The sequence below is a fragment of the Odocoileus virginianus genome, chromosome X (assembly GCF_023699985.2).
Source record: "Odocoileus virginianus isolate 20LAN1187 ecotype Illinois chromosome X, Ovbor_1.2, whole genome shotgun sequence".
Classification (NCBI taxonomy): domain Eukaryota; kingdom Metazoa; phylum Chordata; class Mammalia; order Artiodactyla; family Cervidae; genus Odocoileus; species Odocoileus virginianus.
This window is the reverse complement of record NC_069708.1, coordinates 19,806,484-19,827,213: the sequence shown is the minus strand read 5'-3', so window position 1 is coordinate 19,827,213 and position 20,730 is coordinate 19,806,484. Positions and strand designations below refer to the sequence as shown.

At 37.7% G+C, this 20,730-nt stretch overlaps 1 protein-coding gene across 2 annotated transcripts in view; it reads left to right on the top strand.

Moving 5' to 3' along the window:
- The window catches only part of MTMR8 (myotubularin related protein 8), a 248,952-nt gene that overhangs the window by 206,833 nt on the left and 21,389 nt on the right, over positions 1-20,730 (top strand). For both annotated transcript variants that reach the window (XM_070461838.1, XM_070461836.1), the window contains one exon: positions 5,187-5,313. In XM_070461838.1, the coding sequence (XP_070317939.1) occupies positions 5,187-5,313 (127 nt within the window). The remainder of the gene's footprint in view (positions 1-5,186; positions 5,314-20,730) is intronic.

Below are 20,730 nucleotides of genomic sequence, written 5' to 3'. Positions count from 1 at the left end.
CTGTCTAGGTTTGTCATAGCTTTCCTTCCAAGGAGCAAATGTCTTTTAATTTCGTCGCTGCAGTCACCATCTGCAATGATTTTGGAGCCCAAGAAAATAAAGTCTGCCACTGTTTCCATTGTTTCCCCATCTATTTGCCACAAAGTGATGGGACTGGATGACATGATCTTAGTTTTTTGAGTGTTGAGTTTTAAGCCAGCTTTCTCACTCTCTTCTTTCACCCTCACCAAGAGTCTCTTCAGTTCCTCTTCACTTTCTGCTGTTAGAGTGGTATCATCTGCATATCTGAGGTTGTTGATATTTCTCCCAGACATCTTGATTTCAGCTTGTATTTCATACAAACCAGCATTTCACATGTTGTACTCTGCATATAAGTTAAATAAGCAGGGTGATAATATATAGCCTTGACGTGTTCCTTTCCCGATTTTGAACCAGTCTGTAGTTCCATGTCCAGTTCTAACTGTTACTTCTTGACCTGTATACAGATTTCTCAGGAGACAGGTAAGGTGATCTGGTATTCCTGTCTCTTTAAGAGTTTTCCACAGTTTGTTGTGATCCATGCAGTCAAAGGCTTTCACTTAGTCAATGAAGCAGAAGTAGATGTTTTTCTGGAATTCCCTTGCTTTTTCTTTGATCCAGTGGACGTTGGCAATTTGATTTCTGGTTCCTTTTCCTTTTCTAAATCCAACTTGTACATCTGAAAGTTCTTTGTTCATGTACTGCTGAAGCCTAGCTTGAAGGATTTTGAATATTACCCTGATAGCATGTGATACCCTAATGATTAGCGATGATATCTTTGTATGCTTATTGTCCATATGTATCTCTTATTTGGAAAAATTGTCTATTCAGGTCCTTTTTTTTAATTGGAGTATAGTTGGTTTACAGTTTTGTATTGGTTTCAAGTATACAGCATAGTGGTTCAGTTATGCATACTCATATAATTTTTTCTTTTTCAGATTCTTCCCTCATATAGGTTATTATAGAATATTGAGTAGAGTTTCCTGTGCTGCACAGTAGGTTGTTGTTGGTTATCTATTTTATATATAGTTGTGTATGTATGTTAATCCCAGGATCGTAATTTATCCCTCCCCTTACATGATTCCCCATTGGTAACCATTGGTTTGTTTTTGAAATCTGTGAGATCTGTGAGTTCATTTTAGTTGCCCAGTTGTGTCCAACTCTTTGCCAACCCCATAGGCTGTAGCCCAATGCCAGGGTTCTGCAGCCCAGCAACACTGGAGTGCGTTGCCATTTCCTTATCCAGGGGATCTTCCCAACCCAGGGATTGAACCTGGGGTTCCTGCATTGCAGGCAGTTTCTTTACTTTCTGAGGCACCTGGGAAGCCCCTGAGTGATTTCATATGATATTTGTCTTTGTCTGACTTCACTTAATATGGTAATCTTTAGGTCCATGCCATGTTGTTGCTAGTAGCATCATTTTTTCTTTTTATGGCTGAGTAATATCCCATTGTATATATGTACCACGTCTTTATCCATTCTTCTGTCAATGGTTGCTTCCATGTCTTGACTTTTGTAAATAGTGCTGCAATGAACATTGCTGTGCATGTATCTTTTCGAATTGTGTTTTTCTCTGGATATATATGTGTGTGTGTGTGTGTGTGTGTGTCTGTGTGTGTCTGTGTGTGTCTGTGTGTATGGAGTAGGATTGCTGAATCATATGGTACATCTGTATTTAATTTTTTCATGAACCTCCATACTGGCCTCCATACTGGTGGTTCCAATTTATCAGTACATTTCATCAACACTGTAGGAGGGTACCCTTTCTTCCCACTCTCTCTATCATTAGTTGTTTGTAGACTTTTTAATGATGGCCATTCTGACCAGTGTGAGGAGATACTTCACTGTAGTTTTGATTGGCGTTTCTCTGATAATTAGTGATGTTGAGCATTTTTTCACGTACTTTTTGGCTATGTGTATGTCTTCTTTGAAAAAATGTCTATTTAGATCTTCTGTTCATTTTTTAATTGGGTTGTTTGTTTTTGTGACATAGAACTTCATGAGCTCTTTGTATATTTTGGAGATTAATCCCTTGTCAGTCACAAATATTTCTTCCCATTTTGTATGTTGCTTTTTCATTTTGTTTATGGTTTCCTTTGCTGTACAAAGGCTTTAATTAGTACAAAGTTTAATTAGTCCCATATTTAAAATTTTTGTTTTCATCTTCATCACTCTAGGAGGTAAATAAAAAAATACTGCTTTGATATTCTGGTTCCTGCCCAGTGGTGTGGAGAGCTGGGTCTTTTATCTCTGATTTACAGGGCTGTTCTCAGGAAGACTTTAAGCTACTTCTCTGCTGATGGGTGGGCCTGTGTTCTTGCCCTGTTGGTTGTTTGGCCTGAGGCATTCTAGCACTGTAGCCTACAGGCTGTTTGGTGAAGCTAATGTCCAGGAGGGCTCATGCCAATGAGTTCTACCCAGAACTGCTGCTGCCAGTGTCTTTGTCCCCAGAGTGAGCCACAGCCACCCCTGCCTCCGCAGGAGATCTTCTAATATTAGCAGGTAGGTCTGTCCCAGTCACTTATATGGTCACTACCTTTTTTCTCCTGTGTCCTGGTACACGCAAGAACACTTGTGCACCCTCCAAGAGTGGAGTTTGTTTCCGCCAGTCCTGTGGAATTCCTTGATCAAATCCCAGTGGCCCTCAGAGTTAGATCTTCTGGGGGATTCTCCCAGTGCCAGACCATCAGACTGGGAAGTCTGATGTTGGGCTCAGAAATTTCACTCCTGTGAAAGAACTTCTGTACTATAATTGTTTAGCAATTTGTGGGTTGCCCACCCAGCAGGAATGGGATTTGATTTTATTGTGATTGCACCCCTCCTACCATCTCCTTGACTTCTTTATCTTCGGACGTAGGATATCTTTTTTTTTTTTTTTGATAGGTTGTAATGTTTGTTTGTTTATTTGTTTGTTGTTGTTGTTGCTGGTTGTTTAGCAATTAGTTGTGATTTTGGTGTTCTCATAAAAAGGTGTGAGCTCATCTCCTTCTATTCCACCGTCTTGAGCTAATCTCATGTCAGAGTGTTCTACCTATGTTTTTCTCTAATTTTATAGTGTCTGGCCTTAAACTTAGGTCTTTGATCCACTTTGAGTTTAATTTTTGTGTGTGGTGTTAGATAATGTTCTCATTCCATTCTTTTAAATGTAGCTGTCCAATTTTCACAGCACCATTCTTTGAAGAGGCTGTCTTTTCTCCATTGTATATTCTTGCTTCCTTTGTCAAAGATATGTTGACCATAGGTGTGTGGATTTATCTCTGGGCTTTCTATCCTGTCCCACTGATCAATATTTCTGTTTTTGTGCCAGTATGATCCATACTGTCTTGATTACTGTAGCTTCATAGTATAGTCTGAAGTCAGGGAGCCTGATTCCTCCAGCTCTGTTTATTTCAAGATTGCTTTGGCTATTTGGGATCTTTTATGTTTACATACAAATTTAAAAATTTGTTGTAGTTCTCTGAAAAATGACATTGGTAATTTGATAGGGATTGTTTTTAATCTGTATATTGCCTTGGCTAGTATAGTCATTTTCACAGTTTTGATTCCTCCAGTCCAAGAACATGACATATCTATCCATCTGTCTGTGTCATCTTCAATTTCTTTCATCGTTGTCTTATAGTTTTCAGAGTACAGATTCTTTTCTGTAAGTAGATTTTCCCTGGTATTTCATTCTTTTTGATGTGATGTTAAATGTAATTGTTTCCTTAATTTCTCTTTCTGATCTTTCATTGTTGGTGTATATGAATGGAAGAGATTCTGTGTATTAATTTTGTATCCTACAACTTTACCAGATTCATGTTTGCCTTTACCACTGAGCCTTCACATTTGAAATTTTATTGTCTTAGTTGTGGACTTTTCATTTCTTCCTAGAGAAGTTCCTTTAGCATCTGTTGTAAGGTTTTTTTGGTGATGCTGAATTCTCTTAGCTTTGATTGCCTGCAAAGGTTTTGATTTCTCTGTCAAATCTGAATAATAGCCTTGCCAGGTAGAATATTCTTGGTTGGAAGTTTTTCCCTTTCATCACTTTATATATATCATACCACAAGCTTCTGGCCTGCAGTTTCTACTGAAAAATCAGCTGTATATATTTATGTTGTCTGTTGCTTTTCCCTTGTTGCTTTCAATATTTTTGTTTGTTTGTTTTTAATTTCTGTCAGTTTGATTAATATGTGTCTCAGCATGTTCTTCCTTGTGTTTATCCTGTATGGTACTCTATACTTCCTGGACTTGAGTGAGTGTTTCTTTTCTCATAGTAGAGAAGTTTTTGGCTATTATCTATTCAAATATTTTCTAAGACTCTTTCTCTTTCTTCTCCTTCTAGGACTCCTATAATGAAAATATTGGTGCTTTTAACATTGTCCCAGAGGTCTCTGAGACTGTTGTCATTTGTTTTCATTCTTTTTTCTTTATTCTGTTTCATGGCAGTGATTTCCCCCACTCTGTTTTCTAGCTCATTCATTAGTTCTTATGCCTCATTTCTTCTGCCACTGATTCCTTCTAGTGTATTTTTTTCATCCCAGTAATTGTATTATTTATCTCTGTTTGTTCTTTAAATCTTATAGCTCTTTCTTAAATATTTCTTATATCTTCTCAGTCTACCTCCATTCCTTTTCCAAGATTTTGAAACACTTTTACTATCATTACTCTGAATTCTTTTAGGTAGATCGTCTACCTCCACCTGACTTAGATGTTTTTCTGCAGTTTTATCTTGTTCCTTCATCTGGAACATACTTATCTGCCATCTCATTTTGCCTGATTTTCTTTGTTTGTGGTTTCCTTTCTGTATGCTTGCAGGACTATAGCCCTTCTTTCTTCTAGTGTCTGCTCTTTGGTGGATGAGGTTGATCCTGGGGTTTGTGCCTGCCCACTAGTGGCTGGAGCTGGGTCTTATTCTTTGGGGTAGGCAGGGTATGTCAAGGGGTGTGTGTTAGAGGTGGCTATGAGCTCAGTACAACTTTAGGCAGCTTGTCTTCAGCAGAGATCTTTCTGCTAAGAACTTTACTTTTAAATTATGAGCATGTCCTGTGTTTTTAATGTTATCATAGTTACCTTACTTTTGAGATCTGCCTACCTAGCAAGCTGATATTTTCTTGACATGAACAAAACATAAATAATCTATTTCTTTAGGTAAACTAACCCACTTTTTTTTTTCTTTTTGTTTATTCAAGGTTCTGGTGTGGGATGTATAACCGCTTTGACAAAGGGTTGCAGCCCAAGCAGAGTATGCTAGAGAGCCTCCTGGAAATTAAGAAGCAGAGATCAATGCTGGAGGCAGATGTGCACAAACTAGAAAAGGTGAAAAGTTGAATCTCAAAAAGAGAATCTCTTACACCTTCTGAGTAGTCCTAACTCACTTGGAATTGATTTGGTATTTGTGAGAAGCAACCTGCCTGGCTTGTTATCCTCTCTGCTTTCCAAGCATCCTGTGTCTATAAAGCTCTGATGCACAGCTCTTCTTCTTCTTTTTTTTTTTTTTTAACCTCCCATATTAAGTAGTAAATATCACAGTCAGCTAGTTAAGCCAGTTTGTTCCCTTTTTGGATCTGGATGGAATTAGGAGGAGGAACAAGAGAGAATTTCATGGAAATAATGGAGGTATTTGTTATCCATAAAGAAAATAAGTATAACTTCTTGGGTGTACTAAGGAGAACAATGACATTGCTATTTCCAACAAGGAAAACCTCTTAAAAAATCTGATTTCCTTCCCATGCAGATGATAAACTGTTCATTGAATGGTTCTTTTGCTTTAGAATATGATTATGTGTTGATTTCCTTTATGATACCAGCAAAACCAAAGTCACACACTTGTTTTTAATTAGAGTTGAATAAGTCTACAGGGATTTCTTTTAAAAAAAATGGAAAATGCTGAGCTACTTCTGGAATCCAGAGGTCCCTAGGGTATGTTTGAAGTAAAGGGGAGGGATACTTCTTAGAAAAGAATTCTTAGAAGGGGTGTGCTGCTTAGGAACTGGGCGTGAACCTCCTTTCCACCAGATAAGGCATAGCATTTCTGCTGCTCCCTCTAAGTAAACAAATATCCTTTTATTTTTAAAATAAATGTATTGTGGTTGCATCAGATCCTAAACTTTTGAATGTCCTCTTGAAAAGCAACAGTCAGTTACTTAGTTCCATTCAAAAAAAAAGATGAAGAAAAGGGAGTGGAAGGAAGAAAACTGAAGTATGACTTAAAATCAGGAAACAAAGGAAACAAGCAGCCCCAGGAAAGAAGCCATAGGCAGAACTGAGAAGTAAGGAACCTTTCTCCTGCCGCCTCTTTTACCTATTAGCAACCTCCTCCACAGGGTCTCCAGAGCAGGTCCTCTATTATAAACCTAGCCCTTTTACTTATTCCTGTCTAATTCCTAAGAGAATCAGATTCATTCTGTTAACAGACAGAATCATATCACTCTCTGATTCTAAAGTTAAAAAGTAAGTAAGGCTTCCTTTTAAAATAACCAATACAATATTTTAAAGAAATTATCCTCCAATTTAAAAAGAAGAAAAAGCAAAAAAGACAATAACTATTATTAACATTCCTTTTTTAATACAGAGAAAAAAAAGCAGCCCATATTATATACAGATACCCTGTTGATGTTTTTTAAAAGGCAGTACAAGTATAAAGTTATAATATGCACAATACAAAAATATACAAAATGAAATGTTGAAAAAACTCTCCCAGCCACCTATATAGTCAGTTTCTTTCTCCAAGTGTTATCACTGTATGCGTGTGTGTGTGTGTGTGTGTGTGTGTGTGTGTGTGTGTATGATTTTGTGACTTCCAGGAAAATAAGAATGGTATGCTTATCCCTAAGGCAGGAGCTCTTAACTGGAGTCCATAAACCCATAGATGTCCACAGATGACCTTTAAGGGATCTGTGAAACCCCTGAAATTATCCCTAAAAACTGTTTGTATGCCATCTCATTCACTCACTTGTGCCTGCATGTGATTTTCTGAGAAGTTTCATCCTTTTCTCCAGATTTTCAAAGGTGTCTGTGACCTCCTGAGAAAGCTAAGAATCACTGTTGTAAAATATCAGTGAAACATTGTGTTATCCCTGAAGATGAAAATATCCATTGGAGACAGCATGAAGTAGTAGACAGGTCATAGACTTTGGCATTAAGGAGAGGCGGGGTCAGATCCCAGCTCTGCCACTTCTTAAATGTGTGAATTTGGGTGAACTTACTTAAATTCTCTGAACCTCAGTTTCCTCATCTGTAAAATATAGCTAATACTTAACTAATAGGACTTTAGCATAAAATGAAATACTATAGTGGTTGGCACATGGAAGTAATCAATAAATGTTAGTGATCCTTTCCCTTGCCTCCCTGTTCTCAATAATAAAATTACATTTATCAGAAAAAGGAACTTTTATAGATACAAGACCTTTGAGGATATTTAGTGGTAGGGCTTTTAAAGCACTGTGTTAAGTGATGAATAAAAGATGTTTGAAGATGAGGAGGGGGCAAAAAGTCATTGGCTACCATATAAGTGACAGCTGACAAGATCCCTATACGTCAGTGTGATATTTGCCTAGTTTTACTCCAGTTTCTAATTCTTTTCAACCATTCCTTGCTCCCATGACAGAACTGAAAGCCCATGATGAGCCACCAGAAGATGTCTGTACATGTTCTCAATTAGGGCATTTATTATCTCAGCACTAGGAACTCCTTTGACAAATTATGTCTGCTTTATGGGTATCGATGGAGACCTGAATACCTTGATGGAGAATGGCACTCTTTCTAGAGAAGGAGGCCCTCTAGTTCAGATGGGTCAAGTAAAAAGTCAGTGTGCAGACCTCCACCATGACTATTATGGGATCATGGGCAACCTTAGGGCCATAAACATTTCTAGGGATGTGGGCTTCTCTGGAGACACAGGCATCTCTGGGGTCTTGGGCATCTCTGACAACATGGTCACCACTGAGGCTATGGGCTTCTATGAAGACACCAGCATCTCTGAGACCATGAGCTTCTCTGGGAACATGGGCATCTCTGAAGACATAGGGCTCTCTAAGGCCAGCAACAAGACAGGCTTCTCTAAGCAACAGTGAGCTATTCATGTTAGTTACACCTACAACACCCACAATGATGCTTGTCTCAAAAAAGACTGTGCTGCTTTTCTAACTGGATTAAATGGCTGAGGCTTAAGATTCTAGAAGGGGATTTAGGGCCTTAACTAGTTAAGCAATCAGTATATGCACGTCAGGAATTCCCTGGTGGCTCAGTGGTAATGAACCCACCTACCAATGCAGGAGATGTGGGTTCAATCCCTGGATTGAGAAGATCCTCTGGAGAAGGAAGTGGCAACCCACTCCAGTATTCTTGCCTAAGAAATCCCGTGAACAAAGGAACCTGATGGGCTCCAGAACATAGGGTCGCAAGAGTCAGACATGACTTAGCAACTAAACAACAAGAACAAACAACATATGCATGTCAAGCAGCCTAGAATATAGGCAAGACAAAGAATATGTTATAGTTCTAGAATGGGATTTAACTTTAAAAATATAATATCTTGCTTTTCAGCTGAGATATTAGATTGGTTCCATTATTCCATTTCCCTTAAAGGTCAGTCTCCCTTACTTTTCCACCCTTACTATTCTAGCAGGAGAACAAGTAGAAATACTGTCACAGTGAAGAATTAAGATCCTGTTGAAGGGATGGTGTGCAAAGGTAACTGAATTGCAGAATGACTTGAAAGAAAATTTTACTTAAAGGTATATATAGTCATACAATGTAAACTCACGCTATTGCCAGTAGAGACCCCCAACATTTGCCTGAGAAATAAATCAAAATAGTACATTGGTACTTGGTGGTTTAGAACATATAAGGAAAATTTTCCCAATTCGCTCCCTAGCTAGGTCTTATAGCCAACTCCCTTTTTATAGATAGCCCATCAATAAACTTGAATCCACTACATTCTAAAATGATCAATTCAAAAGCAGTGGGGTCTGAATTAATAATTTTGATCAATAGCATTTTCAACATCAGTTCAGGAGACAACTGAAAATCTTAGTGCTTTAGACCCTGGCTTATACATGGCATATGTGCCCACCTAAGTTTTCCTAAAACAGGACTCTTCTTAGGTCTTTTTTTTTTTTGGCCATACCACATGGCCTGTGGGATCTTAGTTCTCTGTGCATGGATCAAACCCATTCCCTCTGCAGTGGAATCATGGAATCTTAATCATTGTACTGACAGGGAAGTCCCTCTTCTTAGGCATTTTTATGAAGATCAGTGGTTTTACTTCCCTAGACATCACATCAGTTTGTGGATTTTTAGACATAATTGGCACTACTTTTAAAATCTGGTAGGCTTAACACCTTGTACTAATATAGACTTTTGAAAAAAGCCTGTTCTTAAGGCATGTCCAGCTACTCCAGGGGAAGGGGAAACTAAACTTTCCGCGATTTGGGGTTGATACACTTGCTGTACACTTTCCTATTGGATATACAGTCATAGTTTACCCATTTCCACATGTTGGGGTAGGATAAGCCTTGCATAGTTTGGGTCATGCAATATATTGTCAGCATTTTCAGAATTTCCTTTGGCAGTAGAATCCATATCTTCACCCAGGATGTCTATTTTGTATACCATGTGTCTGGTTTAAGCTAAAAAAAAAAAAAAAACCTGAGATTCTTAGTGAAAGAGCCATCTCTGTTACTATCACATCCATTTGTAAATACAGACATCTCTAAAGGATCACCTCATTAGTTACTCTATAAGAAAGGTAGGCCTTTTAATCGAAGTGTTAGAAATAGCAGAGAAGAGGCAGCATAGTTCCTTGATTTCTTACCCCTAGCTAAAATTTGGACCAGAAAATAGTCCTATTTAGAAGAAGAACTCTAAGTCATTTTGGTTGTCTTTTTTATATGTAAATAGGAGCCATTTTTCTACTTACCTCTTCTTGGTAGCTGTTTTAATTCTGTGTTTTTAAAGAACTAGTTCATATGTGTCTTTTCCACTTATAAATAGGGACCACTTTTCTACTTACCTCTTCTTGATAGCTGCCTTCTTCCTATAATGTTAAAACATCAATGCGATTTGCTATTGTATCTTCTCTGATCCCCCTTTTTCCACTCTTTGATCTTTGACTTATGTGCTTAGTTGCTCAGTCGTATCTGACTGTTGTGACCCCATGGACTGCTGCCTGCCAGGCTCCTCTGTCCATGAGGATTCTCCAGGCAAGAATACTGGAGTGGGTTGCCATGCCCTCCTCCAGGGGACCTTCCCAACTCAGGGATCGAACCCAGGTCTCCTGCATTGCAGGCAGATTCTTTACCAACTGAGCCACCAGGGAAGCCCAGGTATCTTTGGTTTATATAACATAAACCATCAGATGTTGCCAGTTGTCATTTGACTTGTTACTTCTTGAAAAAAAATGGGATTTGTGCAAGTCATTTTGATCTGGAAGCCCCATTTAACTCTGGCTCTGTGAAGGAGGATGTCAAAGACAATGACAATAAGGAAGATGTCAAAGACAATGACAATACCAATCATCTGCCACAAGTGAGTTTATTCTCGATTTTGCTTTGTAACAAAGACTTTCTCCCACATCTCAATCTGAATTTTATAGTCCATTAACTAGCATGATATTTCCAATAGTGTGTTAAGAGTTTTCTAGAGAAAAGAAAAAGGCAAATGACTTTTGCAAATCCTATAAAAGTTAAAGTCTCATATTTATTTCTACAGATCTGTACAAGAGTGTACATAGTACCAAACTTTATTTCTTAGATCCAAAACAAAATTAATCATTAGTGACAAGTTCTTTTCAATACAATTCTAAACTGAGAAGTGGTGAAGAAAAACACAGTGTTTCCAGTCAATTTGTTTGATGTTTATTATGTTTATTCCCTAACATGTCCTATATTACTTGTATATGACATACATGGAACTAAGGAAAACCTTGCAAAAATCCCAGATTTACTCTGAACACCTAACACCTACTGTTTTACAGTTGAATTTGAAAATCTGAGGAAGGAAAAATGTTCAGTAGAATCCAAATATTTATGCACTGGTAAAAACCCAGTAGCTATCTGTAGTCAAGAGCCTAGCAATAGAGGGGAGAGTTCTGAAGGAAAGTTACTGAGTGTACTAGAAAAGATCATCTATTAATGGCTTTCATTTCATATCCTCATATAGCATCTATGCTGTTAAAGAAATGTGACTCCCTCTGCTACTGCCCTACCCTTCCAATTCCCTGAGCAGAAAATTCCATTCTAGTGTGACTGCCCCATTTAAATAGGAAGGCATTTAACCACCTGCCACTGTCTTATGCATGAACCTGACATCTGCCTGTTTCCTATACAGTTTTCACAGGTCTGGGGTCACTGCCTATCTTTTCCAAGCCTGAGGCAGTCTTTGTGCCTGGGAGTGTGGCCATTCTCAGATTTTACATGAACACCTTTTTAAAAAATTCATTAATTATTAGTTTATAGAATAATGGATCCTTCATGGTAATAAGTAAAACAATCCTAAATAACAAACCTAAGTGACAGTTAATAGTCCAAGTTTTTAAAGAAAAAATTTAAGGCTGAGGTTTGCTGTATGACAGAAAGCATGAAGATTTATTTAGCACTAATTTGGCAAGACTAGAAAGCTTATGGTACATGTATTAGGCACAGGTATCTTTCGGAAAGTCACCCTAGAAACTGTGTTCAATTACTACCAAGATAGTTGTCATGCCTGTCAACATGCATCAACATATTTTTTCTGAGACACACCTCAAACTTCACTGAAAGTAAAATCTTTCCTTGAACACTTCCAACAAGAAGGAATCAGAGTCTTTTTAAGAGATGTTTTCAAATAAAATTTGTAAATATTTAAGCTTGGCCTGAATTTAGCAGAAAGAGAAGTTTAATAACTATATCAGATTTTTGTTACATAGTGATTTTTATTAACACATAACACCTTTTCTTGATGCTATTAAGTGTTGATGTACCACTGGGAAATCTTTCTATGAGAACATTTTATAAAGTGGCTTTTTAAAAAAACAGATGTGTGGGAAAAGGTAAAGTTGTCTGAAAAGGGGAATATTATATTTTGAGATTGGTTTCTTCCTAGGAAGATTGTTCTCATTTTCTCTCTCAATCTCCAAAGTAAATGATTTAATGATGTCTGTTGTACCAAATCGTTCCCCCACCCTCAGGCCTCTCCTTCCCAGAATTCCATGTATAATACAGGCAGATATGATTATAACCAAATCTGGTTACTTTCTTCTAAGTGCCAAATCTAAACCTGACATTTTATATAGACATTTCAAAACAAAAATTAGAAATGAATTAAGCCTTAATTTTTTTTTCCTATGAGGTTACTTTTTTAATATAATGTAAAAAGATGACGATTATTAGATGAAACCAAACAGGAAAAGGGTAAGGGAAAAGATTTGGGGTAGTAAAGGACTCTTAGTTTGTTGCCCTTTTGGAGGAAGTTCTGTTTTCACAGCATTTGATGGCAGCAGTAGAAGCTTTTTCAAGGCAAAAAAAAAAAAGGATTTTTCAAGCCGTACAGAACATGTCTTCTCTGATTCCCTGGCTATGAGACTGTCAAGTCTTCACCTTCCCCTTAAATGGGAAGTATTGATTTCATCACCAATCACAGCAGCCCATGTCTCCTTTCGATGTCAGTGCAAGTAGAAGTGTATTACATGCTCTGTGATCGTGACTTGTCTTCACAAAAGGCAAGTACTCTTTGAAAGCTATCTAATTTAGGCCCATGTGTCTTGCTGGGGCTAAAAAAGAAAATTTCAGAAGTTGGCCTGCATGAAACCAACAGCTTCTATGTTAAATCTGGTGCCCTGGTCCTTGGCATTTTCTAAAGCTTTGGGGGTTACCTAAAAGCCTCTTTCTCTTCCAAAGCTTTGTTACCTTTCAACCATTTTCATGACTTTGTACTCTGACTCTTTAGAGAGCTGTACACTAGCCCTTATAGAATACCAGTTGTGGAGAAGGTAAGAGAAAAGAAGGAGGAAAGAGAAGGTACAGAAATACATCTGGCCAGTTAATCAAAAGGAGCATATGGCAGTCCAGGATGACCAGAATGCCAATTAATTAAGATTGAATATGCTCCAGTAAGGTCCAAATTAGATCCTATTTTCCAGTTAGCATTATGGCTAACTTATTTTCTTTTAAGGTTATATTTTACACTGGTAGAATTTTTTTTTTTTCCTTTAGCATGCTCTGTGTATTTTCTGTGTTGACAGTTTTCACTTCTAGGTTATGTGGTCCTGGGTTTTCTTTTCTTTTAAAGGTTAAAGGATGGTAGGTGGTATCCTCTCCCATCAATATGTCTCCAAGGCTTATGTGTCCTGAGTTCCTTCTTTGCCTCTTTGTAGATAAACCACCATTTGACACCCCTCTCCCTGAGTCATATGAGACTATATACACCAAAGTCACTAGGTGATCACTGTTCAAAGACTCACGTCTCTGATCCCACCTCACATGCAGTTGGCCATACCAGTTCACATAAAGTCTTTCTATGTCTCCACCTCACATTTCCTGACAGGGTTGTTTTCGTATTTTGCAAATGTCAATAAGAATGCAGAGCATGTATCCTAATTGAATAGAGCATGTCCTATATTCTAGTTAACAGTGTATCAGGCTTAGGAAAAGGTAACAAATTCAGTCTTTTTAGAATGTAACTCAGAGTTTGTATATGTGTATATGTTTACTGTAACTTTAGTAGCATCTGGTTGAACAGGTTATTTGGGCATTCATTCAGATGAAGAGAATTTATCCAAGAATAAAAATCTGCTTTAATGCTAGACCTCTAACTATGGGGCTTCCCTGGTGGCTCAAAGGTAAAGAATCCTCCTGCAATGCAGGAGCCACAGGAAATGCAGGTTCAATCCTTGGGTCAGGAAGATCCCCTGGAGGAGGGCACAGCAACCCACTCCAGCATTCTTGCCTGGAGAATCCCGTGGACAGATGAGCCTGGCGGGATACAGTTCATAGGGTTGCAAAGAGTTGGACTTGACTGAAGCACGCATACATGTACTCTAACTTTGATCTTGTCCAGCTGAGTGCCATAGGACTTTAGGACATGTTAAGCCAGACATACAAACCAAAGAGATGGTGAAGCAACTGTCCTTTTCACTGTATCAATCAGGCACCTTTAGAAGTACTATTCAAATATATGATCACTGTTACCTGTAGTGTGATAATATTAGCCATATACCTGCATGAATGTCATGCAACTGATATATAAATCAGAACCCAGGCTGTGTAGGTTCTTTGAAAACCTGACTTTTCATTAGCCCCAGGTTTATAGAATGACTATCACAGCAACTCAAGTCTGAACTTTATAAGGTACAACAGTGTATATGATTGATTTTAAACTTCCTATTGTGTGTTATCTTGAACCTGTCATACCAGTGGGGTATGGGTGTGTGATGCTGTAAAAATATTCACTGTTATTTGTTTAGTCCAGTGTCAAGTTGTTCACTGGCCCCATTTTGCACTTGTGTCCAATTTGAAGATATTTTGTTGATAACAGTTTTTTGACCTAGAATTTAAAAGCTTCAATTTTTTATGTGTGTGAGGTTACCAAGTAATAGTTACAAATTAGAGGAAAGTGGCATACCTTCAAAAAAGAAAGGTACACTGACCTAGCCTTAATGGATGAACCTCGTTATAAAGACAAAATCTGCAGGTAGGTTAAATGTTGATGTTAAAATAAGACAAGTATCAGAGAGGATGCCTGGCTCTGGACAGCACTATGGAGTGCAGAGTCTAGCTAGCTTTAATGAGCTGGGAGAGCAAGACTGACACCCACTTAACTCACAAACCATACTGTCTGACAACACATTTTGTTCATTCACATATACTCTATTTCCCTCTATTGGAATCCTCAACCTCTTTTCTGATATAACATACCCTCTTCCCTGAGGTGACCTGTTCAAATGGATAATTTCATCTATCTGGCAGGATTTTTTACCAACAGATTCTCTAAGCGTAATTTGATCTCTCAATCAGGGTATGACATGGAATATAACTTTGTACTTGGAATTTATCCACTGTATAGTCCCATGATAACTTATTGCATTAGTTGCAGCTGAAGACATGGCAAGCCAAGTCCCCTTAAATCAGCTATTTCCACAGCCTCCTGTCACCCATAGAAATCTGGTTTCACAGGGGAAAAGGTATCAATGGAAGGCCCTGGTTGGGAAATCACTTCTGGATAAGTCTCAGCCCCTCAACTTACTATGTTTTCTTATTTGCAAAATACTAATAATCTCTTTCCTGTGAGTTTCACACTATGATCGTGGAAAGCAAGGGAAGTTGTAACTGCAAAAGCATTTTGTAAATTTGGAGGTGTTTTTCATATATAAATTGGCAAATTCTGTCAAATTGAACCACATAGAAGCTATTGCATAGAAGCAAGGAACCAAATAATCAAGAATTGGCAATGTCAATTCTTTAAGGGGAAAATGTCACTTGGGTATATGTGAGTCACAGCACATTTGAAAGGCTTCTTCATTTCTCTAGGCCTCTGTTGTCTTGTGTTTAAAACAAATGATTTGAACTAGATGATTTCTAGGGAAAGATATTAAATACCTATTGAATGACTCATTGTGTCAGGCCTTGAGGTAGGAGCTTTAAATGTATTACATGTGGCTTAAATAACTGAAATCCTGTGTAAGACACCAAGCGAGTATGTAGGCTATTTGGAACCCAAGGCCGCCTTAAAATTTTGTCTCTCTTCAGAATTTGGTACTCTAAAATCCTGTTTATTGGACTTCTGGTACAGACAAGATGTTGTAGACTCATTTATCACTGCTCCTGCCAATTAAGTACAACTTTTAAACCCTGTGAATAACACAAGAGCCAACCAAAGGAAGACTCTGAAAGGTGGTAAGAGAACTTGTTTGGGACTCCAGGACTGGAGCAACAACCCAAAAGAAGAAGGCAGTCCGACTTAGCTATTTCCTGACCTCTAACAAGAATAGAAGGGCAGCCCAGGGAGGCTCATTTCTCCCCCAGACTGAAAAAGAGTCCCTCTGACAGGTGAGCATGGCAGCATCAACAAGAGGGAATGATTAAGACCCTATCCCCCACTAATAATAATAAACTAGGTGAAAGGCATTCCATCCCTGCCTTTCCCACTGAGAGACACTGTAGTAGCCAGGAGGTATCAATAAGAGATGCCTTGCCACAACAAGTGCTTATCCCAGGAAGCTCCATTTCCACAGGCAGGGAGAACGCTGTAAAAATAAAGGACCAGCCAGGGAAGCCTCTTTGTCCTTGAAGACCTGAAATTTCCATTCCCTACTGAGAGACACAGGGCAACAGGCCTGGGGAAAGCCCTTCCACCCTCTGAGCTAACACAAGCAGAAAGCAGTGGTAGCACTCATTATACCAGATAAGTCAGGAAGAAAAAAGCACTACAAAGGCTCTGAAGCCTAAACTTCCATTGTAATCACAGCTGACAAAAGTGGGCCAGAATCAGCATGCTAAAATTAAGGTGACTGTCTTCTAAAAAAGATTTAAATAGGACCCAGAGTCTCCTAACATACTAAACTGAAATGTTCAGGATACAACAAAAAGTCACTCATAATACCAAGCCAGGAAAATCACAATTTGAATAAGAAAAGATAAACAGCTGACATCAACACTGAAATGAATCAGATTATCTGAAAAGGATTTTAAAACTGTCATCATAGCTACTATTAAAAAGGCAAAGAAATTATTTTGAAGCAAAAGGAAACATGAATATATAAAAAATTAATATAACAGAGGATAAAGTTAGTGAACTTAAGGACAAGTTAATATAATTTACCCATTCTGAAAAACATTTAAAAATGGCTTTAAAAATAAATAAGCAGAGCCTCAGGGGCCTGTGTAACATTTTTTAAGCCAGCATTCATATCTTTGGAATCAGAGAAAGGAAGTAGAAAGAGAATTGGGCTGAAAGAGTACATGAAGCAATAATGGCTGAAAACTTCCCAAATTTGGTGAAAAGTGCAAACCAAAGGATTTCAACTGAGCAAACCCTAAATAGAATAAACCCAAAGAAATCCATGCCAGGACACATAATAATTAAACTTCTAAAAACTAAAGACAAAAAATGTTGATAACAGCCAGAGCAAAATGACACATTATCTGTAGGAGCTACCAATTCAAGTGAAAGGAAATTTTTTATATGAAGCTGTGGAAGCCAGAAAAGAGTTGATATTTTTTCAGCTCCTGAAAGGAAAAAAAATTGCCAACTGGAAATGCTGTACTCATTGAAACTCTCCTTCAGGAATGCATAGGAAAAAGACATCCTCAGATGAAGGCAAACTAAAAGAATTTGTTGGACCTACTTTTAAATGAAGCTCTTCAACAGAAAGAAGAAATGAACAACATGCAAGAACAGATGGGTAATTTAAGTTGATAGATGGGAACTCTGAGGAAAAATGAAAAATAAGTGTTGGAAATGAAGCATAATGTAATAGAAACGAAGAATGCCTTTGGCTGGCTCACAACAGATTGGACACAACCAAGGAAAGAATCAGTGACTTGAAGAAACATCAATAGAATCCTCCAAAACTGAAATCCCAAGAGATTTTAAAAATGGAAATTACAAAACAGAATAACCAAGAATTGTGAAACAGTTATATAAGGTATAACGTGGGTGTAGGGGGAATATAGAAGAAGAAAGACAAGAAAGAAAAAGAAGGGAGGAAGAAAGAAAAGGAGGGAGGGAAGGAGGAAGACAAGCAATATTTGAAGCAATAATGACTAAGAATTTCTGAAAATTAATGATAGACACCAACCCACAGACCCAGGAAGCTCATAGAATACCAAATAAATACCAGGAAAGCCTACACATATGTAAATAATATTTAAAATTCAGAAGATCAAAGACAAATTCTTGAAAGGAACCAGAGAGGGAGAATTGCTATACCTATAACAAAGCAAGAGTAAGAGTTACATCAAACTTCTCTTCAAAATCTTGCAAGCACAGACAGAATAAAATACTTAAAGCATTAAAAGGAGAAAATAGCCAATCTAAAATTCTGTACCAGTGAAATTATTCTTCCAATGTGAAGAAGATAAAAGCTTAAAGTAAGATGATAGACTAGGAAGATGAAAATCCTCATTCCCCCATAGGAGCATTTTTTAAAACAACTAGAGAGTAAATAAAATGACTTTATAAGGTTTCTGGAAATCAGATAACTGTAACATCGAAGCAAATGCCCAACCAAGAAAAAGCCCCATTCAAAAAGCTAGAAAAATTTGTGATGTTTGTACTCATCCTTGACCTACTCCCTCCCTAGCATGGTGTGGATGGAGGGAAGCGGTGGCCCAGTCCCCAGTTACTTCTTCAAACCAGAGAAAGCAGAGTGGAGTTAATTTGCAATGTTGTGACCTTCCTGGGGGCTGCAGGAAGGATTGGTCTCTGTATTGTTTTAAATGGATCTCAGATACCAGGCTAGGAAAAACCATGTGAAACAGTGAGCACAGTTCATGAAAGCCACAGAAAGACTACAGAGCCACAGATAATGGAGGCAAGAAAATACTGGTAGAGGAATAAAATATAAAAGCAAAGACCTTGAGAAATTGGGATGTTAATTCTTAGGGAAGTTATTATATTTATAAGCAGCTTCTTGTTAGCATAACACCTGACCTACAAGAAATACTAGATAGAGGTCCTTCAAGTTGAAGTGAAAGAATTCTTGAAAGGAGTTCAAAGTCATACAAAAAATAAAGTTTTCCATCGAAGGTAAATATGTAGATAAATGTAAAAACCAGTATTACTGTGATTAGGTTTAAAACTCAGCTTTTCATTTTCTACACTATTTAAAAGAGAAATGCCTAAAGAATAATTGGAAATCTATGTCAATTGGTTACATTGTATAAAGATGTAGCCTGTGACAACACTAACATAAAGTAAGAGAGGCAGAGATGTAAAGGGTAGTTTCCATAAGCAGTTGAAGTTAAGGTGGTAACAATTTAAAATTGATTGTTATAACTTTAATATGTTTTTGTTATTGCCATGGTAACCACAAAGAAAATATAGACGATATACAGGAGGCAATGAGAAACGAATCAAAATGTGTCACTACAAAAAAAACCAACTGAACACAAAGGAAGGCAGTAATGGAGAAAGTGAGGTTCTCTAAGGGCATAAGACGTGGAAAACAATAAAACTGAAATAGCAAGCTTTTCACCAATAGCAATTACTTTACATGTAAATGAATTAAACTCCCCAATAGAAAGATATATATTGACAAAATGGATTTACAAAAAGAAGAAAAACAGAATCTAATTGTATGCTATCAGAAAGGGACCCAACTTAGATCCAAGGGCATGCATAGATTGAAAAATGTGGGAAAATGTGTTCCATGCAAATAGTAACCAAGAGAGGAGGGGTGGCTATACTAACGTCAGACAAAATAGACTTTAACATAAAAACTGTTATGAAAAGCAAAGAAGGACAGTATATAATACTAAACGGGTCAATTCATTAGAAAGATATAACAACCCAAAGCTACCAGAAATAACAATAGTTCAACATACTAAAATCAATCAAGGTAATATACCACATTTATGTTACAGAATACAAGTCTGTGTTCCCAATGTTGAGTGAGGCCAAACAATACCAAAATGTCAGAGTTTGGAGCAGAGAAAGTTTTATTGAAGGGCCATGCAAGGAAACTGGTAACTCATGCCTTAAAAAGCCTGAACTCTCTAAGGCTTTCAGCAAAGCACTTTTAGAGGCAAGGTGAGGGAACATGTAGTTAGTTGTTGCAGACTCCTTGGTGTAGGCTCCTTTGTTCTTGCAGCTGTCCAGGTAGGTCAGCCCACAGTCAGGTCACAATATTCCTGTAAACCTCCAACAAGACAAACTATTTTCAAGCTATAGGCAACATTCTTTTAGAAAAGGTGCAGAGTCAGCATAACTTAGCACAGGCAACAGAGTATAAAGATTAAAGTAAATGTATGGCAAAAACCACTACAATATTGTAAAGTAATTAGCCTCGAATTAAAATAAATAAATTTTTTAAAAAAAAGATTAAAGTAAGGTTAAAGTAAAAGGAAAGTATCAGGGGTAAAAGTAAAGTATCAGGGCTTCCCTGATGGCTCAGTTGGTAAAGAAAACGCAGGAGACCCCAGTTCAATTCCTTAGTCAGGAAGATCCGCTGGAGAAGGAATAAGCTACCCACTCTAGAATTCTAGGCCTTCCCTGTGGCTAAGCTGGTAAAGAATCCACCTGCAATGAGGGTAGACCTGGGTTCAATCCCTGGGTTGGGAAGATCCCCTGGAGAAAGGAAAAGCTACCCACTCCAGTATTCTGGAGTGGAGAATTACATGGACCGTATAGTCCATGGGGTTGCAAAGAGGAAGACACAACTGAGCAACTCTCACACAAAGTAAAAGGAACAGGTCTAATAAGTAGTCAGATTTGCTCTTCCCTGTTACATTAATAGAATGAAGGAGAAAATCATATGATCTTTTCAGTTCATGAAGAAAAAAACATTTTTTTAATTAACACTATTCCATGATTTTAAAAAGCCCAAAAACATCTCACTAAACTGGGAATAGAAGGAAACTATCTCAACACAATAAAGGCCATATATGGAAAATCCAGCACTAACACCATACTCAATGGTGAAATATTTTTCTCTAAAGTGAGCAACAAGAGAGTAGCAACTGCTTACACCATTTCCTACTCAGCATTGTACTGGAAGTTTTAACCAGAGAAATTGGCAAGAAAAAAAAAAATATATAT